This window comes from Mastigoproctus giganteus, chromosome 7, assembly GCF_048544385.1.
Source record: "Mastigoproctus giganteus isolate SK-2022 chromosome 7, ASM4854438v1, whole genome shotgun sequence".
NCBI lineage: Eukaryota > Metazoa > Arthropoda > Arachnida > Uropygi > Thelyphonidae > Mastigoproctus > Mastigoproctus giganteus.
Genome location: NC_143581.1, coordinates 216,425,120 through 216,450,838, shown reverse-complemented (window position 1 = coordinate 216,450,838; position 25,719 = coordinate 216,425,120). Strand labels below are relative to the sequence as shown.

Sequence of the window (25,719 nt, the reverse complement as noted above, 5' to 3'; positions counted from 1 at the left end):
TGCTATTTGTGGATGATTCCGGATTCATTCTATAGTCCAATTCTCAATATATCCTCATGAGGAGGGGTTAGAGAAACCTAAAACCATTAATCAATAAATACCAAGGAAAGAGACTACTATGAATAAGGTGAGTGAATCATCTGGGTAGACAATGTGTAATGCAGGTACAAAGCTGCACACCTTTGAGAGAAGTACTGTGACTTGTAGGTACAAGGATAAAATATTTGAACTGTAGGTCAGATTTTTAAGGAAAACAGCAAGCCATCAGCTTCTTCCCAATGAATAGAGAACTTCCTTCAGAGTGATGAATTTCTTTGATGTGGTGATTGAATCATACTGAGCATTGAATTCATACATCACTGAATCATACTGGAAAAACAGATTTCAAGTTTACAACCACTGAGAACCTTACATGAGTTATGACCTGCTCTCCTGGAAAAGTGAATTTCAATACCACTACAACCCTTGAACAAAGTCACTAACAGCATGAGAGCCTGTTGAAAGTAATTGGAGCATCGGGGATAAACAATATACCCTGTTAAGCAACCTTGTCTGCTAGATACTCATTTTTGGTACACACGAAATAATCTGCATATTTCTGAAATATGCATGCTACCACATGTGATAGTTGTGCCTTCACAATGCATTTCCATAAGCAATTTTTAGTGACTTATTAACAATTATTTTTTGAACTGTTCCACTTTTGTTTACCAGTGTATAAAAATTTATACTGGTGAAATGTCAATAATTATAATAGAAGTAATAATCTTTTCAAAGTCATTACTACATCATTTCTGATGTAGATGGTAGAAGGTAGCTTTTGGCAAAGCCATTTTGGTCACAGAAATGATATATAACAAGCTACTGTTTTCCTGATGATTTCCACTGAAATATTCTATCTCAATTATCATGTTTAACATTTTTAGTTTGGGCAGGCTTCAGCAAACTCTCCACCAAATGCATTAAAAGTCAGTAGTTTATTAGCTTTGGTTCCACATAGAATGACTGGCAGAATTTGACAAAGTTACCAACCAACATTGAAATGCTCTTACCATTCCTTTGTTATTCATCATGTCATATCTGACATATCTAAGAACTTGCAACAAGTGGCCCCTTGACAGCCCGACCAAACCAGCTTCAATCTTTATATAATACCAGCCTCACTTCAAAGTATGGATACTGGCTCATTAGGAAATTTCAAAGCAGCCACAGATCAACAAGTATTTTTCATTCTGATTCTAAATCTGTTTACAGTTTTCCTCTAGCAGGTCTAGTTTTTATGATATAACCGATTACACGAATATGACAGCTGATTATACCACTCACATACCTATTCAAGCAGCCTACATGAATATAATTATCATTTATTTATTATTATTGTTATTATATATTAGCATTTATTCATAAACATTATATTATCTATTTATTATATATCATAATATATCTATATCCATATTGAATATATCTATATCCTTGTTATTTCATTATAAATTGTTTCAAGTGAGATTGCAAATTACTGAAATAGAATTGGAATTTCTGTCCTCTAGGTGACAATAAGACACAGGCACCACATGTTATTTGTACCACTTGTTCAAACTGATTGCATGGCTGGTTGAACAAAAGGAAAAGGCAAATGTTGTTTACTATACCCATAACATGGAGAGAGAGCCAAAAGACCACGAAATTTGAAGCTTTTGTACTGTGAATCGTAACTGGATTCTCAGTGAAGAATAAATCCAAGGTCATTTATCTGAACTTGGCTTCAGTAACAAGACCACTTCATTGCAATGACAGCACGCCAACTCTGGTACCACCATAGTATGGATTGGATTCTTTAGGAGAAAAATGGAATACAATGAAGGTGTGAACAGCAGACCTGAGAACTTCAGTCAATTATGCATACACACCCACACAAGAGACAAAGCCAGAACTGTTTACCCAAGATGAATGGAATAACTTCATTACAGATCTAGTCCTCTCCAAAAAATAAAGCTGAACCATCTCAACTCAAAAAGAAAAAACACTTGGTTAAGAAGAACGTCAGTGACACACCATTGAAAAGAAACGAAATTCTGGCAACACACTCTTGCTCTGTTACTGCCATATCAGTGGAGTTTTTAGGTGATTGTCATAAGTACACATTACATCCAAATGGTGCCTTTTCATTGCCTCCTTACAGTGAAGTTTAAAAGCTGTTTGTTTGCATAAAGGATACTTACAGTCATCCAACCCCATTGCCTACTCTGTTCATCTAAAGGAGACATACTATAAAATGAAGACACCAATTGAAGCAATTCAATCTAGCACTTGTAAATGGAATATATACAGTGGCTTCAAATCATTGGTATGTTAATGGTCATGCAAGATAGGTTCACAAATATTGTTGTTTCTTATGCCTACCGATGGGATAGCCATTCTATCACAGACCATTACATCAGAAGTCCTCAAAGAAGCACATTTGAGGCAGAAATGAGTACTGAGCAGCATATTTCATTAGTGGATCCATTTTCCTTCCACCTCTCTACATTAAACTTGGCCTAATGAAGATTTGTGAAAGTGATGGTTAAGATGAATATGAAAAGATTTTCATTACTTAAGTGAGAAATTTTCAAAGATCAGTACTGATAAAGTGAAAGAGTGAATCTTTTTTGGGCCTCAAATCAGAAAGCTCTCTGCAAGAAAAAAGCAGTGCATTAAAACTAAAAGCAGGGCAAGCTTTCAAATGGCTTTGGGGAAGCTTCTTAGGTAGTAGTAGTAGTACTATTAGTAGTAGTAGTAGTGGCATGTGATGCAAGAAAGCAAGTGTATGAGCTTATGCAGCATCAGCCAAAAAAAAAAAAAAAAAAAATCACACAATTCCCTCCAAATGCCTGTCCAGCTCCCCCTTAAATTTATTTAACCTATCAACTTCCACAACGACAGATGGAATTTTGTTCCAGCAATTAACCACCCGCTGGCTAAAGGCAAATTTCTGCACATCTTTTCTACACCTGTCTTTTCTTAATTTGAATTTATGCCCCCTTAGGTTCATAATCTGAACAAGTCGAAGGATCCCATCAGAGTTCAGCATGCTCAATCCATTCAAGGCCTTATACACCTCAATCAGATCACCGTGCAGGTGCCTAGTCTCCAGCCACTGCAATTTGCAGAACTAAAGCCTCTCTTGGTAAGAGCATCCCTTCATTCCCGTCACCAATCTTGTTGCCGCTCTCTGTACAGGTCCAAGCAAATCTACATCCTTCCTAAAATGAGGCCTCCAGATCTGTATGCAGTACTCAAGGCGTGGCCTGACCATTACAGAGGGACAATCACCTCCTTTTCCCTGCTAGCCAAATTCCTATATATAATTGACAAAACCCCATGACCTGCCCTGGCAGCCTGTCTGCATTGCTCAGAAAACTTCATATCTGCCTGCACAATTAAATAAATAAATAAATTTTCTGTTTATACTCCGGGACGACCAAACAGTCAGAGGAATTAACAAGATAGACAAAATACAAGAAACAGCACCGTATTCAGCAGTCACGGGCTTGAACCCCGGTCACTCAAGGCACGTGTACTTATGCACCCGCGCGTCTGGCCACTAGGCTACGGCGGCCCTCTTTACTCCCAGGTCTTTTTCATTTTCTACCACCTTGTAGTACCACACAGTTGGTACGTTTCTCTGGGGTTACTTCTACACATATGTGGTACTTTGCATTTGTCAAGGTTAAATTTCAGTTGCCACTTCTTAGCCCATCTGCCCAAATTTTCTAGATCCTGTAATGGCAGTAGCACACTGCCATTACTGTCATTAACAACCTTGCCAACCTTTGTATCATCTGCAAACTTCGACACTAAGCATGATATACCTTCATCAATATCATTGATAAATATGCAAAACAACAGTGGACCCAACACCGAGCACTGTAGGACTCCACTAATAACATTAGTCCACGAAGAGCAGCACCCATTGATTACCACCCTCTGTCTTCTCCCACTCAACCATCCTTTTATCCATTGTAGCAACTTACCCTTAATACCATTCTGCTCCAATTTTTACAATAGTCTTCCATGCACAACAGTGTCAAAAGCTTTCCTGAAATCCAAATATACGATATCAAAATTATTTTTTGCATCCAGTTCCTTTGTAACCACATCATAATATCCTATCAAATTTATCAGAGAAGACTTTCCCTTAACAAACCCATGCTGTGTCTGAATTATTGTTGCAGTCTTGTCTAGATGATCCTGCAATGCATCTTTAACCAGTGACTCCATTATTTTACCCGGAACAGAAGTTAAACTAACTGGTCAGTAATTATTCATGTCACCCTTCGATCCCCCTTTGTGAATTGGGGATACATTCACACATCTCCAGTCCGTGGGGACCTCCCCTGAGTCCAAGGATGTTTTCATAATTATGGCTAAGGGTTTGCTTAGTTGCTTTGCCGCCTCCTTAATATAACTGGATAGATCCCATCCACCCTAAGGTGCCTTTTTATGTTTAACTTCAACAATTTCTCTTCCACTTTGCTCTCAGTTATAACAAAATCGTTAAGCACCCTGCTACAATTTGATAACCTTCTGCCATTTTCAAACCTTAATAACTCCTCGTGTGTGAATGTAGATGCAAAATTCTCATTCAGTTTGTTTGCTATCTGAGCAGAATCATCAACAGTCGATCCATTGATATCAAGTGGACCAATAAGATTCATCCCTTTCCTTTTAGAGTTTATATAAGTAAAGAAATCCTTGCTGTTTTTCTTAGCATCTTTTGCCAAGGATTTCTTCTAATCTGCCTTTGCCTGCCTAACCTCCTTTGTGACCTGATTACAGACTAGCTTATATCTGCCGTAGGCTTCTGAGTCGCTTGATAATTTATATGCATCCCATGCATTTTTCTTTTCTGTCAGAAGTCTCATTAGTTCATTTGATAACCATTTAGGCCTAAACCTTGAACAATATTTCTTAATAGGTATGAAACTTTTAGTAGCTTCCACGATTAATTCCTTGAATGTTTCCCACTTAGAACTTACTGTTGGTGACACCGTCAGTTGATCCCACTGTACAGAATTTAAAAACTGTCTGAGACCACTGTACTCACCTTTACAGAAGCAAAAACCCTTTCCTTTACCCCTGATGGTAATTATATCTTTAAGTAAATCCTACTTCAGTACAATGTGATCACTGCCACCTAGTGGTTCCTTTACCTGCAAATTCTTAATACACGAATGATCACTGCTGATAACCAGATCAAGAGTATTACCCTCTCTGGTTGCCTCTCGAACATTCTGCTACAGAAAACAATTATCCACAAAAGTCTTACTAGTGTGTGAATGACCAACCCACGAGTTCCGGTCAATATCTGGGAAGTTAAAATCCCCCATTATAAGACATTCTGATTTACTAGCCCACTCTATTTCTCTGTACAATTGTTCATTGTACTCATTCAAGTCATTAGGTCTATAACACACTCCTACTCTTATTTTTGCTTTCACAGTGCTTATGTCACACCAAACTGACTCAACAGTGCACTGTTCATCTATATCAACTGAATGTACTTCTTTTGATTTTATGTTTTTCTTAATTAACAGCATGACACCTCCTCCCTTCCTATCCTGTCTATTCTTTCTGTACACATTGTACTCCCCAAATTCCAATTCTGCATTCCTAATATCAGTGTGACACCACGTCTCTGATATCCCAACAATATCCGCCTTTGATGTCTTGACCAACACATTAAATTCATCGAATTTATTTACTATACTTCTAGCATTGGTATACATGGACCTATTCCTATTCCTAGTTACCCTGACACATCCGATATACCCACCTGTTTCACGATGACTGGTAGGGAGGTACCCATAGACTGGAAATGTGCAAATGTGACCCCAATTCACAAAGGAGGATCAAAGGCTGACACATGTAATTATAGACCTGTGAGCTTAACTTCTGTTCCAGGAAAATTAATGGAGGCACTGGTTAAAGAAGCACTGCAGGATCATTTAGACAAGACTTCAGTTATAGCTCAGACACAGCATGGTTTTGTTAAGGAGAAGTCTTGCCTGACCAACTTGATTGGATACTATGATGCAGTCACAAAAGAACTGGATGCAGGGAATAACTTTGATATTATATACTTGGATCTTAGAAAGGCTTTTGATACTGTTGCACATGGAAGACTGCTACACAAATTGGAGCAGTGTGACATTGGAGGCAAACTGCTGCTATGGATAAAGGGGTGGTTGAGGGGGAGAAGACAGAGAGTGGTAATCAATGGACACTGCTCATCGTGGACTAATGTTATTAGTGGAGTCCCTCAGGGCTCAGTGTTGGGTCCATTATTGTTTTCTGTATTTATAAATGATATTGATGATGGTATGTCAAGCTTAATGTCCAAGTTTGCAGACGATACAAAGGTTGGCAGGGTTGTCAAGGACACTACTGACACTATGCTGCTGCAACAGGATCTGGAAAGGTTGAGCAGATGGGCTGAGAGGTGGCAAATGAAGTTGAACATTGACAAATGTAAAGTACTACACATGGGAAACAGCAACCCCAGAGCATCGTATCAACTCTGTGGTACTATACTGACAGTGGTAGAGAATGAAAGGGACTTGGGGGTGGTTGTGCAGGCAGATATGAAGTTCTCTGAGCAGTGCAGACGGGCTGCAAGAGTAGCTCATGGAGTATTGTCAATGATATACAGGAATTTTTCCAGCAGGGATAAGGAGGTGATTATTCCATTGTATAAGGCAATGGTCAGGCCACACCTAGAGTACTGTATACAGGTCTGGAGGCCTCATTTCAAGAAGGATGTAGAGCTGCTGGAACGAGTACAGAGAAGGGCAACAAGATTAGTGAATGGAACAAAGGGGTGCTCTTACGAAGAAAGGTTTAAGTTTTGCAAATTACAGTGTCTGGAGACTAGGCACCAGCGAGGTGATCTGATAGAGGTGTATAAAGCCTTGAATGGTTTAAGCATGCTCAATGCTGATGGGATTCTTCCTCTAGCTCAGAAAAATCACCTGAGAGGACATAAATTCAAATTGAGGAAAGACATGTAGGATAGACGTGCGGAAATTTGCCTTTAGCCAGCGGGTGGTTGGTTGGTGGAACAGACTTCTATCCCTTGTGGTGGAGGTTGATAGCCTAAATAAGTTTAAGGCTCAGCTGGACAGGTATTTTGAACGAACAGAGGGGTGAAGTGGAAGTGGGTTTTTTTTTTTGGCTGATGCTGCATAAGCTTGCTTTCTTGCATCAAATGCCTCTACTAATGCTAATGCTAATGACTGCCATTAGTCCCTGAAACCCCTAGCTCCAGGTCGCTACTTATTCTAATAGAAGTTGTGCAAGAATCACCTTCTCCTGTGCCTGCGGCTACTTTTAACCTTTTAATCTTTTAAGGTAACCACATGTCTCCCATATACAAAGATGGAGTTCAGAAACTGCTTGATGCTACAATGAAATGGGATGTCATATATCACCAAAACAATTTCTTGCATTCCCATTTTTCTTTCCCAAAAAAAATAATCTTATAATTTTGGCACATTGAGTGATAAGTAAGGAGAATGATTCCATCAAGACATTATATCAATGGAAAATTGCTACCAAGGTTTCTGGAATGAACGTATGTTGGCATACTACTGCTGTGTTGTAACACATTCCAGACAATGTACCAAAGTAAATCATTTGAACAACATTTTTAAACTGTAAATATCTTTTTTACAATAATGTACTGTATTATTTTAACCTTGTGTATTGGGCTTAAACTGTAAAAATGATAAAAATATAACAGTACTGGGATTGTAGCAAAATCATCTCAATTAACTTGTATTGATATTATCAGCAGCCATATTATAAAAACTACATGTGCTAGAAAAATAAATTAGAACATATTTGAAATCAGCCCATTAAACTCGTTTATAAAAATGTGATCTTTGATAGGAAAAGAAAGGTTTTCATTTTGTTGACAAGTGCAGGCTGGTCTGCCACACTATTTTTGCATGTTGCAATCAAATGCCTCTAAGACAACTTTTTGAGAAATTGTGCACTACATGGCATGAGCTGACTCCTCTGCAAAACCCTTGCTTTACCATTGCCCTGGAAATGTTGCAGATTGGTGCTTCTTGTCAGATTTAAGAAAAACATGATGATTGAGTGAGCTCCACTATCTCTGTTAATAGTGAAAGAACAATGCCTGATAATGCCAAAAAAAGGCAATCATTTCCCAATCAATATTTACCAAGCACATTGATTAAAGCATTATTTACCTTAGAAATTTTGCAGTATTACTCAGAGAAGCTGCCAAACAACTGGACTATCCCATTCAAACATCTAATGTGATGTAATCAATTGTTGTTGTTGTTGTTATTTGGTTTTTAGGAGCATTAGCAACTAAGGCTATATTGCTCCGGAGATATGCGGTGGTCATTCCCTAACCTTTCTGCATTCTCCGTATTTGGTGGTCATGGGCTTGAACCCCGGTCTAATCAAGAAGCGTGTGCTATGCACCGCTGCTCCTGCCCACCTGGCTAAGGAAATGCCATGTAATCAATTGAATTTTCAAACTTTCATTTGATTTAGGGCACCTTCTTTTGCTTATAATATTAACATTATTTAGTATTATTAATTTTCAGAGTAAATTCATTGTTTTAAGGACTCACATTAAGTTGGCTTCTTACAGAGAAGGCAATTTAATGTCAGTACTGATTTTTAATAAGCACAGCTGACCTAAATATCTAATGTTAATAAAAAATTTAAAGCTGTTTTTCATTTACATTGTAGTGTCCTCTTTAATTTATGAGACTGAAATTAATTAATAAAGTTTTAGTTTAAAGCTTCCATCTCATTTACAAGCATAAAAAAATATGTCATTTATCAAGAATGTTTACTGTAGTTGGTATGCATGCAAAATTTCAAGTTTCTTTTTTACATCATATCCTTTGAGCTATACTGTCAATAGATTCACATTCTTTTATTGTTATAGTTGATAATCTAGTCTGCACCATATGATTCTCAGATTGCATTTATCTTTCATTTGGAATCACAAGCTATTCAAGGGTTTCACCATACAAAAATTTACTGTGCATCACTTTGAATTAAAAAAATAGTAGGATTGATATTTAATTTTATTTAATTATATTACCAATTTAATCAAATTTAATTACACGAGAACAGAAATTTTTTCTTATGATTTATAGATTTTAATATATTTAATACCACTTACACAGAACAGATTGCGACAAGTTTCATCTTTAATTAAAGCTAAAAGGGAAGTAAAATTTCCTAAATTATCAGCTCCAGCTTCCAAAGCCACTGTTAGTAAACTGAGTCCAATGTGGATCATAACTTCAGTATTATTTCTGTCTAAAGGATTAATAAGTGACACTAAAAATCTAAACAACTCTCGAACACACGGTAGACCATAAGGTACTAAAGGTCCAGAACCTAAAAGGGAGAAAAAAAAAAAAAGAATATATAATGAAGCATTTTTCATGAAATAAATGATACTACATATAAACATATAAAAAATATTTATTCACCCTTATTCTTGAAGAAAACAATAAAATCAGGTTGGTTTATTGGTCGGCTGATTAGTTACGCAAGGTGATTCATTGGTTAGTTATGTGCCCTGTGTAATTCCATAAATTGTGAAAGTTCTAAAAGTCAGCTGAATCTATTCTATAGGGAGAAAAACTGGGATTTCAAATTAGGGAAACAATATTATCCCCAACTTACCATGAATGAAGAACTCTAGGAATAGTTCCATCAATAATCAACTGGTTTTAAACTCTAGCTATTTCTACTCAAAAAGTATATGCCATTAATGTATTAATATTAGTACCAGCAACATTGTGCAATGAAGTAATGCTTATACAACCCCTCCCATTCCTTCTAATAATCTGTTCAAATCTTCTTTAAATTTATTCAAATTACCCACTTCCAAACACTACATGGCAGTTTATTCCAATTACTCTCTGGCTAAATTCAAATTTCCAGACATCCATTGGGTAACTATCGTTTTTTCAATTTAAATTTATGGCCCCTTGTATGCGTGTGTGTGTGTTATCTAAGAAAGAGTAACAATACTATCAGCTTTTAGTTTGCTTAATCTTTTTAAAACCTTATACACTTCAATTAGGTCACCACAGACCTAGTTTCCAGAAACTGTAATTTGCAGAATTCAAGTCTTTCTTGGTAAAAATAACCTTTTGTGCTTCCAACTAATCTTATTAGGTATGTTAGCATATGTGCCTAATGCATCTATTACCTTCACCATATCTGTCAGTCCACATGTAACAACTTGACTCCAAGTGGATGGATTTTTATGAAATTTTATATTTCACTCTTCAGAACAATTTGTCGACCTTTCCCAAATCACATTAATATCAGACCAATAGAAATCCTGCAATTATTATTAATTTTTTCATACATATTACATAGGCTATCCAAATACCATATATTGTAGCTGAAGCACCAGATATTATGTTTATTGCCATACACTAGTTGGAGGAATAAATGGGCAATATGGCGGATGCACAGAAATAAAATGTTCTCAGTTTGTGCATAAAAGTTTTTCTTTTTGCTCAGTATTTTTATTTTATTTAAATTTTTTTTTGTTATAAATCATAAATTATTACTATTTGCTAATGCATCTAAAATATAGTGCACTGCACACATTAACTAACTTGTTAATTACAGAGTCTTACTGAACATCCTTCAAAAGTATCCAAGCAGACCACATCAGCAATTACCAACCAGACCTGCATCATCCATCCTTCCAAGCATCTTTTGACATTTCACTACATCATGCATTAGAACATCATCTACAACTCACTAGATTTACACTACAACTAGGAAAAGGAGCAGTGAATAGCAAACCATAAAGAAAATGTTAAGTTTAATGAAGTTACTGTATTCCTTTATGAAAATGTTCACAAACTAAAATCTACATAACCACAAGCCCATAATATCATCCTTATTTATGTTACATTATGGACACATAAGGTTAGATTGCGAAGGTAAATAGTTCTCTACAATATTGTAAATTTGTTTTCCCTATAAACAATGTTTCATTTGGAAGAATGGAATTGCTATCTGATATTGATAATTTCAAAAGTTTATTTTTTAAGTATATGTATTGCTGCTTAATAAGTACAGAAGTCATCTATTTACATTTCTATTTTATGCAACTTTGTTATGTTAACACCACTATTTTATTGCAACAGGTTTTAATATGAACTGCAAATTTCCACTGGTGTTCAAAGAAAGTGCATCACCTATAAATTTCATATTTCTAACTCTTTTTCGCAATGGTATGTTACACTAATGACTAGCATCACAAATAGAAATATAAACAAAAGATATTTATTAATAGTTAAGGCAAAGCTAAGTAATATTTGGCAGGTGCTCTCAAAATATTCCAAAATGAGCATTCGCAACCTTTATACAAGTTTTAGTAAACATGGCAATTATGGCTGAAATGTTATCAGAAGCCCTCAATTTGCTTCAGTTTATCATTTTAAATGGAAAACAAAATGAAACATTCACCAGGTGTAAACTAATATTTAATTGAACTGCCTCTGGCCCTGATGACAGCAGCACATCGTCAAGGGATTGACAAGATCAATTTCTGAAGATAATCAACTGATAATTAATAGTTCCAAACACGAATTATGGCTTCCTGAAGTTCACAGAGGGTCTTTGGTTTCTTTCTGGAAACTGCAGATTCCACACGATGCCAACAGTTCTCTATAGGATTCAGGTCCGGGCTGTTTCCTGGCCAGCTAAGAGTTGTATGGACCGTTCTTCCAACCATTTTTTCACCTGTAACAAATGTAAACACATTACTCTCGAATCTCTAATGCAGAAAGTAACTAAGTAACTACAGAAGCACCTACTTACACTTTTCGCCCGATGCCAAGGAGCAGAGTTGTCTTGAAAGATGCAGTTACTTGGCAGGTTGAAATGGTCTCTAATGGTTGGCAACAATTTGCCTTCCAATATAGCCAAGTATCCATTGGCATTTATGGAACCTTTTATAAACTGCAGGTAGGAGTAGAGGCATGTGATGCAAGAAAGCAAATGTATGAGCTTATGCAGCATCAGCCAAAAACAAATTACAAAACAATTCCCTCTAAATGTTTGCCCATTCCTCCTTAAATTTATTTTACCTATCAACTTCCACAACAACAGATGGAAGTTTGTTCCAGCAATCAACCATGCTGGTTAAAGGCAAATTTCCGCACCTCTATTCTACATCTGTCTTTTTTCGATTTGAATTTATGCCCCCTTAGGTTCGTAATCTGAACAAGTGGAAGAATCCCATCAGAATTCAGCATGCTCAACCCATTCAAGGCCTTATACACCTCAATCAGATCACCTCACAGATGCCTAGTCTCCAGCCGCTGCAATTTGAAGAACTTAAGCCTATCTTGGTAAGAGGATCCCTTCATTCCGTCACCAATCTGTACACGCTCAAGCAAATCTACATCCTTCCTAAAATGAGGCCTCCAGACCTGTACGCAGTACTCAAGGCGTGGCCTGACCATTGCCTTATACAGAGGGACAATCACCTCCTTTTCCTTGCTAGCAAAATTCCTATATATCTTTGACAAAACCCCATAACCTGCCTGGCAGACTGTCTGCACTACTCAGAAAACTTCATATCTGACTGCACAATTACTCCCAGGTCTTTTTCATTTTCTACCACCTTAAGTGTAGTACCACACAGTTGGTACGTTTCTCTGGGGTTACTTCTACCAACATGCAGTATTTTGCATTTGTCAAGGTTAAACTTCAGTTGCCACTTCTTATCCCATCTGCCCAAATTATCTAGATCCTGTAATGGCAGTAGCACACTGCCATTACTGTCATTAACAACCCTGCCAACCTTTGCATCATCTGCAAACTTCGACACTAAGCAGATATACCTTCATCAATATCATTGATAAATATACAAAACAACAGTGGACCCAACACCGAGCCCTGTGGGACTCCACTAATAACATTAGTCCACGAAGAGCAGTACCCATTGATTACCACCCTCTGTCTTCTCCCACTCAACCATCCTTTTATCCATTGTAGCAACTTACCCTTAATACCATTCTGCTCCAATTTGTACAATAGTCTTCCATGCACAACAGTGTCAAAAGCTTTCCTGAAATCCAAGTATATGATATCAAAATTATTTTTTGCATCCAGTTCCTTTATAACCACATCATAATATCCATTCAAATTTGTCAGACAAGACTCCCTTAACAAATCCACTGTGTCTGAATTATTGCTGCAGTCTTGTCTAGATGATCCAGCAATGTATCTTTAACCAGTGACTCCATTATTTTACCCGAAATAGAAGTTAAACTAACTGGTCTGTAATTGCCCATGTCACCCATCGATTCCCCTTTGTGAATTGGGGATACATTTGCACATCTCCAGTCCATGGGACCTCCCCTGAGTCCAAGGATGTTTTCATAATTATGGCTAAGGGTTTGCTTAGTTGCTTTGCCACTTCCTTTAATATAACTGGATAGATCCCATCCACCCCAGGTGCCTTTCTTATGTTTAACTTCAACAATTTCTCCTCCACTTTGGTCTCAGTTATTACAAAATCATTAAGCACCCTGCTACAATTTGATAACCTTCTGGCATTTTCAAACCTTAATAACTCCTCATGTGTGAATGTAGATGCAAAATACTCATTCAGTTTATTTGCTATCTGGGCAGGATCGTCAACAGTCAAACCATCGATAACAAGTGGACTAATCTGATTCATCCCCTTCCTTTTAGAGTTTATATTAAAGAAATCCTTGCTGTTTTTCTCTATATCTGCCATAGGCTTCTGTGTCGCCCCATGCATTTTTCTTCTCTGTCACGAGTCTCATTAGTTCATTTGATAACCATGTAGACCTAAACCCTGAACAATATTTCTTAATAGGTATGAAACTTTTAGTAGCTTCCACGATTAATTCCATGAATGCTTCCCACTTAGAATTTGCTGTTGGTAACATCATCAGTTGATCCCACTGTACAGAATTTAAAAACTGTCTGAGACCACTGTGGTCACCTTTACAGAAGCAAAAACTCTTTCCTTTACCCCTGATGGTAATTATATCTTTAAGTAAATCCCACATCAGTACATTGTGATCACTGCCACCTAGTGGTTCCTTTATCTGCAAATTCTTATGATCATTTGATCACAAGAGGGTAGTATTCTTGATCTGGTTATCAGCAGTGATCATTCTTCGAATGATCACTGCTGATAACCAGATCAAGAGTATTACCCTCTCTGGTTGCCTCTCGAACATGCTGCTGCAGAAAACAATCATCCAATAAATCCACAAAGTCTCACTAGTGTGCGAGTGACCAATCCACAAGTTCCAGTCAATATCTGGGAAGTTAAAATCCCCCCATTATAAGACATTCTGATTTACTAGCCAACTCTATTTCTCTGTACAACTGTTCACTGTACTCATTCGAGTCATTAGGCCTATAACACACTTCTACTCTTAATTTTGCTTTTGCAGTGCTTATGTCATACCAAACTGACTCAACAGTGCACTGTTCATCTATATCAACTGGATGCACTTCTGTTGATTTTATGTTTTTCTTAATTAACAGCATAACACCTCCTCCCTTCCTATCCTGTCTATCCTTTTTGTGCACATTGCACAAAACCTAACACTGCCTCGATAGCATAATTAGGCATGATGCTAATTAGGCATGTGTGACATTAAATAGATGATAGAAAAATAATTATTATTAATTTGATCTGAAAAACAGTTTTGAAGGATATAAGTCTCTGAAATAAGAAAATCAATTTATTCAAGCTGCTGTTTTTGCAACTTACAAAACTTACCATCTCTGGGATACTGCTGGGTAGTGAATCTAACACCTCTAGGATTGATATATTCTCCTTCACTAGGAACTGCTATTTCATTACCAGAAGTTAATGATTCTACTTCCTCAGTTGCTTCTGTAATAACAGATGCTCTTTCAATGTATACATCTCCATCTTCATGGGTATTCTATACAGGAAAAGCATAAAATCAGTAGTACAGCATTTTTTCCCCTCAGGAAAGCATGCTACCCTACTTCAAAATTATTTAAAATTTTAATGAAAAATAAATTTTAATTTATACAATCCAAGAAATTTCCAAGGACCTATAGTGGGTCTACACAAAAAAAAAAAAAAAATAAAACTGTGGTTATTATTATATAATAAATATTCCTAAGATAAACTATACAGTGTTGTTGTATAAATTGGAAAGTCAGATTTTAAAATTATTTTTCTTCATATTAGTAAAAAAAAAAAAAAATTCAATATCAACAATAAAATCTTTGAATGATAATACCATATGTTCAATGATTTATATAATAAAATATCCTTAACATATTAGCTTAATAAGTAAGGAATCAAAAATATTCTTCATGCATTAAATTTATCTGGGTTGAACAAAAAACTAAATAAATAAAAGATATGATTCAATGTATATATACACACATAAACAACTTTAAAACAGAAATTAAAAACTTCATGCCTAAGAAATGGTTAAATGTGAGGGAGATTCAAATACCAGAAATTTTATCTCCAACCTATTAATCATATAACGGGGCATTGCAGAAAATATAACAGTAACAGAGGGTATAAACATTCCATTGTAATTCTACTCTCTGCAGAAATACATACATTAAATAATTGCTATTATTTCATTTCTTCTGATGAATGAAAGAATGGGAAGAAATTTTATATATTTTTATAAAACTACTTTGTTCGTTTCAGGTTCAGATCCGCCACCTGGACCATTTTCCTCTCTTGTATTTGTGTTATTAACCCTGCAGCTCTGGCGCTATACCTATGAGGTGATGAAATTAATGAGCCAACATTAATTGCTGGCTGACAACAACAATCAATAATTTTTTATACTAATTATAGACAAAATTTTACTTAGTATGATTTTTCAATTTTTATTTATAGTTTTCCCAGAATTATAAGACGATTGCACCCAGCAGGTTCAGCCTACCATTTTTGTCCTACTTTAAACTTGTACTAATGCTAGCATGGGAAACTAACCATTACTGAACTATAAAGCTTAGAATTATGTTTGTTTCTAGTTCCAAGTTATTTATAAAACTCGCCCATGTGATCTAATGATTATTAAGTTAAGTTTCTAGCATTTGTAAACTGTCTTTTTTAAAGATTTTAATTTGAAATATTCATTATTATTTTTTTGTAAAATAATAAGAGGAGTTTACCTCAATATAGTACGTAGAACACTTCCGTATGATACTCTGAAAATAATACTTCTGAAAATAATACTCTTAGTCTTCTGCTTCATCAAAATCAAATTTATATTGCCTCTCTCAAAAATCCAAATCAATAATAACTTCTCCATTATTAGCAAAATATTTCCTATAACTCAAACATTTAACTGTGTCAAGCACTGCTAATTTTGAAACATCTTTATATTTTTATTTATATGTTACAGTTGTTCTTTCTGTCAGACAACGTTCTTTGTTAGACATTGTTCTTTCTGTTAGACAACATTCCATGTTCACATACATCAACTGCTTGTTTGCTAGCTTCAAATTGAGTAATAATTTTCAATTTTGCTTGAAAATGTGGATTATTCTTTGCTTTCTCAGAAAAAGGCACTGAATATGTTACAAAAATAGTTAAATCGGATATAAAACCAACAGAGAACTGGTTTGAGAAGCTCTCACCAGGAGTGTCTTGGTAGTGATTAAAAACAATTAAAAAGTGACAATTAAAAATGAAATGTATTTTTATCAATTAGCTGATAAAAATTATTATAATGAAAGTTATACATGACACATATGACAGATGGTGACATCACAACAGTTAAGAGAATTAATAATAGATATGGGAATAATGATGTTAAATAGCAGACAGCAGATATGAGAAATGACTGATTAGGAAGTGAAATATTTAAGGCCCACTCTACACTATAATAAAATATAAATAATCACTTTTGCAAATAAGGGTCCATTGCACATTACAATAAAATGCAAATAATGGCTTTTTTATGCCTCCATATTAAAATGATGAAGATGAATTTAGCAAGTCCTTACTTCATATTAACTATGAAAGAAATAAAAACTTTCTAATCAGAAGTGGGTGCAATGTTACAGAATCTAATACGAACATACATACACCCAGAAAAAAAAAAATATATAAAAATGTACATACCAGCATTTCAGAGGAGAGACTGACCTCACAGGAATTTTCTACATCTCTTCGCATATCATCTGCTGGGTCCATCGAATAATGCTGTGATCACGAAATCAAAACATAAAAATTTCGCTAGTTACCTTTCATTACACAGAAAAACATTCCTATATTTACAGCAATACAAAAAAAAATTATTGTTAAAGTTAATTCCTAGACATTTGTAGTATTCAAATAATCATTAAAGTCTCTTGGTGAATTTGAATTTCATTAGAAACATATTGTTCTTTTTTGTAATCATCTATGACCAGACCAAATTAAAAAATCATTTAAACTATTTTAGTCTGATTATTACAGAAATTGTAGTATATGACATAGCTTTATTAACATTATATTACATGACTTTAAAATGGAAAAATACAGTAGTGACAATTAAAAATGAAATTTATTTTTTATCAATTAGCTGATAAAAATTATTATAATTTAATTTTAATGATTATATTATTATTTATTTGATAAAAAAATTATCAATTTCTTAATTAAATCAAAATTAAAACCCATGGTCTGGAATTTGGTAACTCCTGCTATTCGCGGGAGTTACGTTCCTAAGAAATGCCGCGAATACCGAAAACACGAATACTGAGTTATGGCTCCCATAGTAATAAAGGGGTTCCGCTCCAAAGTACGAAATATATAAGAAAAACTAGTCTAAAATTTTGTCTATGTATGTATGTATTACATGTACTTTCATAATATGACTATGTACATAGTGAAATGCAAGCACATGCATTTAAAGTTTGTTATTTGATTTTTAGGAGCATTAGCAACTAAGGTCATATTGCTCCGGGATATGCGGTGGTCATTCCCTGACCTTTCCGCATCCTCCGTATTTGGTGGTGACGGGCTTGAACCCCGGTCTAATCAAGAAGCGTGTGCTACGCACTGCTGCTCCTTCCCACCTGGCTATGGAGTTGCCGCACAGATTTAAAGCTTTTTCCATTTTTTCTAATTTAACATCACGAGTTACATAGCAAATTTTTGAAGCAATTAGCGCATTTTCATGGACACTATGGCGGATTTTTTCTTCCGATTTCTTGATTGATTGTACCATTGACTCATTGATTTTATAATGTTTTGCCACTGAGGAGACACTTTCACCATTAGAAATTTTATCTACTAACTCAATTTTATTTGCTAATGTCATCACCTTCTTTGATCCTTTCACATTTCCCTTGTTATTCGTAGCTATATTTTTGTATGGGTTAGAAAGAACTTGTCCACAATAAAGTCATTTTCTTCCATTAATACACTCTAAAAAGTCTGTTTTACATTGCAAAACGGTAGATTTATCACTTTTGTAAGCATATCAATTTACAAATTGATAAATTTATTCAATTTATAAGCATATAAATTAAAAGCAAACAACGAAACCTTCCATGACAAGAGCACAGCACATACTGAACAAGGATTAGTGAGAAACATCCACGCTCGCGATTTTGTCACCCCTCTCTCCCCACCCACTGAGCGCTGTTTTGACAGGGAAAGATAATTTTAGCCACGCCCATGTTTTTTTATGGCGGAAAATGTTCACAGCACTTTAAAATTCACATTTTTTTAGGTTTCATTTTATATTAAATCAGAGACCGCGAATATGCGAAACCATGAATACAGATACCGCAAATAGCGGGGGTTTACTGTACTCACTTTTAGTGATTCAAGAGCATCCCTTATTATTTTATGTTAACTAAGTTTTAAAACAACTCATTATAACATCTAATAAATAATTCATTTGTTACTGTAATATGCTGAAAGGTAACATTACTATACCATTCAGCCATACAGATTTCTGTAGGAATCTTTTGTTTTTTTCATACTTTTCATATAAGTAGCTATTAAATAATCAAAATAGCAAATATAATTTGTAAAGGATATTACACACTGGTCCTTAAGAAATATATTCTGAAGGGAAAACATTAGAAAACATTACATTTTCAAGAGCTTTGAACACTAAACTTTGGTTATGTTTTTGGATTCTAAAAATACTGTGTTCTGTGATCCACGGAAAGATTGTAAGTCTTTCTGTGGAGCCTGCTTGGTACACTCGTGCACTTTTCAGATATCTTCCCCATCTTCAATACTAGTGTAGAGATAGAATTCAGTAAAATTTTACTAACATAAAAAAATTGTGTTTCAATGTCAAAAGGTAAATTTTATTATACATTATAGTATTTGAAGAGGGGTTTGTACCTATTAAGTATCTCAGAAAAATAAAATTTATAAATAATGCAGTGTTTAAAATATGTTCCTTTAAAATATATTTCTTTGAAATATCAGAATTTACAAATATCTATACCTGTATAAAAGTACAATCACCAGAAGAAGGATCTAAACTAGATTTCTCTGTTAATGTTGTGGGGGTAACATCTTTTTCAGGATTTACATCAAAGTTACTTGATTCTGAATCCCCCTCTTGTACTTCAGAAGATGAGGTGTTGTTCACTATTACCGGAGTTGAATTTGATGCAGGTGATAAATTATTTTCTGATTGATTTTCTTCAAGTTCTTTAGTTAAATTTTCATTATTAGAGATATCAGGGATTGAAGCTGGTTCAGGAACATCTGGGCTGGTCACTACTGATGGTGGTGGAGTAAGAAGTGCACTACTTTCTCTTTCTTTATCTTCCTTTTTTGAAGAATTTAAAACTTTTTTATGCTTGGCACGAGGTGACTTCCGTTTTCTTACATTGCGAGTTGTATCAATACCACTTGCCCTCATTTTTAACTGTAAAGTAAAAAATAAATAAAAATCAGAATTTACAGACAGCACATAATGAATATGTTAATGTGCAGCAAATAATCACTAAATTATGTGCTGAATAAGAATCATATGAATGTTTTACTTAACAAGTACACACACACATATATATTAGTATTAGCAATGGCCACATGGTACAAGGAAGCCTATGGCTTATGCTGAACCAGCCAAAAAAAAAAATAATAATAATAATAAATAAATAACAATAATAATAAAATAACAAAAAATAAATAAAATAAAATGATAAGCATAAAATAAAACAATAATAATAATAAGAAGAAGAAAATAAAAAAAATAATAATAATTAATAAATAAGAGAAAAGGAAGTGGACAACCTAAGCATTTCCCTCCTCCCGTAGGTATCCAGCTGACCTTTGAATTTCCTCAAACTGGCAACCTCTACCACCCATGTAGGCAAACTTATTCCAGTAATTTATAACTCGCTGGCTAAAATAAAACTTCCTGCAATCCAGTCTAAACATCTCCCATCGTAACTTGAAATTATAGTCCCTAGTTCTAGAATCATTTATAACTGTGAAAATTTTGTCCTCATTCATTTTGTTTCTCAGAGCCTTAAACACCTCAATCAAGTTTCCTCCAAGGTGTCTAGCTTCCAAGCTCTGCAACCCACATGTTCGAAGTCTTTCCTCATATGGACACCCTTTTGCCAATCTCACCAGGCGAGTTACCCAGCTCTGGACCCTTTCAAGAAGCACAATGTCTTTCTTTAGGTGCAGTCTCCACACTTGAACACAGTATTCCAAGTATGGTCTAGCAATAGCCTTAAACAATGGGACTATGACGTCCTTATCTCTATTAGCAATTGTTTGATACATCATCGATAGGACACCATGGGCCTTGCAACCTGTCTACAATTCTCAGAGAACTTAAAGTCTGACCGTATCGTAACACCTAAGTCCCTTTCCTCCACTACTGGCTTTAATTCAACTCTGCCAAGTGTATAAGTTATTTTGGGGTTACTGCTCCCCAGGTGCAACACCTTACACTTTGCTGGATTAAAGCATAGATTCCATTTTTCTGACCACCCCTGAAGTCTATCTAGATCATTCTGAAGAAGCTCTGCTTGGCGGCAATCATTAACTACGCTACCAATCTTTACATCATCTGCAAATTTAGACATCACGCCCTCTATCATTGTCGCTTAACCCCCTAGCACTGTCGCTGTTGTGGGTATTATTGCATCAGGCAATCATGTATCCAACCACTGCCTGCAATAAAGATATTAATAATATCCCTTCATCGATGTAATTTATGAAAATCAAAAACAACAGTCGTCCTAATACTGATCCTTGGGGAACCCCACTTCTTACTTCAACCCAATCTGAGGAATAACCATTTATCACAATCCACTGCCTCCTGCCCTGAAGCCACCCAGCTATCCATCTAAGGATTTTCCCTGTGATTCCAACCTGTTCTAGCTTATAAAGTAATTGCTCACGTGGGACAGAGTCAAATGCTTTGCTGAAATTCAAATAAACAATGTAAAAATTATTCCCAAAGTCCAGCTCTTGAGTGACCCTGTAAAAATAGCTAACCAGATTAGTTAAACATGATTTTCCCTTTACAAAACCATGCTGAATATCCTTCGGAATTCCATTTCTATCTAAATGATCCTGAATTCCAACTCTGATCATTGTCTCCATGATTCTCCCTACTACTGAAATTAGACTAACCGGTCGGTAATTTCCCACTTCACTCTTAGACCCCCCCTTATGTAATGGAGACACACTGGCACTTTTCCAATCCAATGGAATCGCTCCCGAGTACAGTGATGCTCGCATAATTAGCCTCAATGGTTCAATGCACTCACTTGCTGCCTCCATAAAGATTATAGGGTATATGCCATCAACCCCAGGAGCCTTACTGGCCTGTAGACTTGAAAGATTTTTTATTAAATAAACATGTGAAATTTCAACATCATTAATTAAATTTTTTTCAACTTCACTCCCATAATTTCTCGTTGACGTAAAGGGTTTTGCTTCTGTAAATATTGATGCAAAGTAACTGTTGAGTTCATCTGCAACTTCAGCTGGGATATCTAATACTATCCCACATCCATTACATAAGGGTCCAATCTGATTTGTTCTTCTCTTCTTATTTATTTATAGATGTGAAGAATACTTTATCCCACCCCCGCCTCTTTGCCAGCAAATTTTCATAATCTGCCTTTGCCAGCCTAACCTTTTCTGTGGCACGTAATAGTGCCACAGAAAATTGATCTGTAATAAGATCAATTTGTAGCTATTACATGCTTCAGTACTTTTTATTGTTCTGTAACTTTTCCATGCTGTCTTTTTCTGCTCAAGTAATCTGGCAACTTCATTATTCATCCAACTTGGAATCCTCCTCGTGGAGTATTTTTTTAATGGTATATACACATTCAAAGCTTTATGTCTATGTCTGTTAATTAAAATACTTAATATTGCTACATAATACAAACGTCCTCTTGTGAGTGTTTTATGAAAAAAATTTAGAATACATTCCTTATTAAGTTTACTCAATCCACTTAAAGCCTTAAACACTTTAATCAGGGTTCCTCACAAGTGCCCAGTTTTCAAGTACTGCAATTTGCAGAACACAAGTCTTTCATGGTAAGAGTATTCCTTTATGTTCTTGACTAATCTGGTTGCTCATCTCTGCACCTGTTCCAAGATATCCACATCTTTCTTAAAATAAGACTCCCAGACTTGTATGCAGTACTCAAGTTGGCTTTACCACTGCCTTATACAATGGGATAATCGCCTCCTTGTCCTGGCTGGCAAAGTTTCTGTATATCAGTGACAGAACCCCATAAGTTGTTCTAGAAGCCTGTCTGCACTGCTAAATTCATATTCGGCTATACAATTACCCCAAGGTCTCTTTCATTTTCCACCACCATGAGTGTTAGGTAAACCTAAATTGGTATGTTATTCTGGGATTATTGCTACCCATATGCAGTACCTTGCATTTACCAATGTCAAACCTCAACTGCCACTTCTCAGTCCATCTGCCTAATTTATATAGGTCTTGCTGCAATAGAATGCCTTGATTTCTGCCATTAAACAACATTCCAACCTTTGTACATCTGCAAAATTAGATAATAAGTTTAATATGCTTTCATCAATACTGTTAATAAATACTGTAAGGGGGCCCAGCACTCAATCCGAGGGACTCCACTAAGGGCACAAACGGTGATATAGTTGTACACGTTGGCACTAATGATATCAAGAGTAGGAGACCGGCAGAATTGCTTAACAAGTACAGGTCACTGTTGAAAAAAAAGCCGTGAAATAGGGTTGAATTTGAAAGTGTCTGCAATTCTGCCCAGACACGATAGGAGGGAGTATATGATGAGAGCCTTGTCGATCAATTCGGCCCTGGAAAGATTGTGCAAGGCTCAAGGGGTAGAATTTTTTTCAGCCTGGACTGTACTTGTTAACAGGAGAGATTGCTTCTACAGGGATGGGATACACTTAAATAGAAAGGTTGCAAGAATATTTGCTGATACTATAGAGGCAGTGTTAGGTGGGTCGGAAAACTGCTAGCTTGTGGGGGAGACAAAGACGAATAGATTAACAGTAGCCACTGGCAGAGGTGAAAGAGATTCTTGCACTGCTTCTATTGGAATGAGCAGAAACCTGAAAAACAACATGCAGGATATTTCAGAGACTGCTGGGAGTCATTGCGGTACAAGTAATGGGTTGTGTTAGGATAGCTAAGAATAGAAATAGGTGCATGTATACTTGCGTGTACACCAATGCTAGGAGTTTAGTAAATAAATTTGATGAATTTGAGGCATTGCTCAAAACATCAAAGCCAGATATTGTTGGGATATCAGAGACGTGGTGTCACACAGATATAAGGAATGCAGAACTGGAATTTGTTGAGTACAGTGTCTACAGAAAGGATAGACTGATAGGAAGGGAGGAGGGGTTATGCTATTAGTTAAGAAATATATAAAATCCAAGCAAGTGAAGAACATAAAATCAAAAGAAGTACATCCAGTTGATATACATGAACAGTGCACTGTTGAGTCAGTTCAGTGTGACATAAGCTTTGGGAGATCAAAATTGAGAGTAGGAGTGTGCTATAGGCCTAATGACTCTGATGAGTATAATAAGAAACTGTACAGGGAAACAGAGTGGGCCAGTAAATCAGAGAGTCTTATAATGGGAGATTTTAATTTCCCAGATATTGACTGGAATTTGGGGGCTGGTCACTCACACACTAGCAAGGCTTTTGTGGATTCATTGGATGATTGTTTTCTACATCAGCATGTTCGGGAGGCAAGTAGAGGGAGGAATACTCTTGATTTGATTATCAGTAGTGATTCTTCATGCATTAAGAATCTGCAGATAAATGAACCACTAGGTGGCAGTGATCACAGTGTGCTGAAGTGGGATTTACTCAAAGAGGTAACTACCATTAGGGGTAAAGGGAAGGGTTATTGCTTTTGTAAAGGCGACTACAATGGACTGAGACAGTATTTAAATTCTATACAGTGGGACCAACTGATGACTAACAGCAAATGCAAAATGGGAAGCATTCAAAGAACTTATCTTGGAAGCTACTAGGCTTTACATACCAACTAAGAAATATTGTTCAAGGTTTAGGCCTAAATGGATGTCAGATGAACTAATGAGGCATATGGCAGAGAAGAAAAATGCATGGGATACATACAAATTAACACGTGACACAGAAGCCTATGATAGATACAAGTTGATCTGTAACCAAGTTACAAAGGAGGTTAGGCAGGTGAAGGCAGATTACGAGAGATCCTTGGTAAGGGATGCGAAGAAAAACAGCAAAGAGTTCTTTACTTATGTAAACTCTAGAAGGAAGGGGATGAATCAGATTGGTCCACTTGATATCGATGGGTCAACTGTTGATGACCCTGCTCAGGTAGCTAACAAACTAAATGAATATTTTGCATCGACATTCACACATGAGGAGTTATTCAGCGAGGGGAATGCCAGAGGTGTATTCAATTCTAGAAGTAAGCTAGAGAATCTTGTAATAACTGAGAGTAAAGTGGAGGAGAAATTGTTGAAGATAAACACAAGAAAGGCACCTGGGGTGGATGGGATCTATCCAGTTATATTAAAGGAGGCAGCAAAGGAAGTAAGCAAACCCTTAGCCATAATTATGAGAGCTTCCTTGGACTCAGGGGAGGTACCCATGGACTGGAGATGTGCAAATGTGATCCCAATTCACAAGGGAGGATCAAAGGCTGACACAAGTAATTATAGACCTGTGAGTTTAACTTCTGTTCCCGGAAAATTAATGGAGGCACTGGTTAAACAAGCACTGCAGGATCATCTAGACAAGACTTCAGTTATAGCTCGGACACAGCATGGTTTTGTTAAGGGGAAGTCTTGCCTGACCAATTTGATTGGATACTATGATGTAGTCACAAAAGAATTGGATGCAGGGAATAACTTTGATATTATATACTTCGACCTTAGAAAAGCTTTTGATACTGTTGCACATGGAAGACTGCTGCACAAATTGGAGCAGTGTAGCATTGGAGGCAAATTGCTGCTATGGATAAAGGGGTGGTTGAGGGGGAGAAGACAGTGAGTGGTAATCAATGGTCACTGCTCATCATGGACTAATGTTATTAGTGGAGTCCCTCAGGGTTCAGTATTGGGTCCTTTATTGTTCTCTGTATTTATAAATGATATTGATGATGGTATAATCAAGCTTAATGTCCAAGTTTGCAGACGATACG

General features: G+C 36.0%; 1 protein-coding gene across 3 annotated transcripts in view; it reads right to left on the bottom strand.

Moving 5' to 3' along the window:
• Positions 1–25,719, bottom strand: part of garz (Sec7 domain-containing protein garz) — a 229,355-nt gene that overhangs the window by 161,125 nt on the left and 42,511 nt on the right. For all 3 annotated transcript variants that reach the window (XM_090378119.1, XM_090378118.1, XM_090378120.1), the window contains exons 6-9: positions 19,527–19,955; positions 17,195–17,275; positions 14,843–15,011; positions 9,212–9,432 (exon numbers count right to left, since the gene is read on the bottom strand). In XM_090378119.1, coding sequence (XP_090234245.1) covers positions 9,212–9,432; positions 14,843–15,011; positions 17,195–17,275; positions 19,527–19,955 — 900 coding nt within the window. The remainder of the gene's footprint in view (positions 1–9,211; positions 9,433–14,842; positions 15,012–17,194; positions 17,276–19,526; positions 19,956–25,719) is intronic.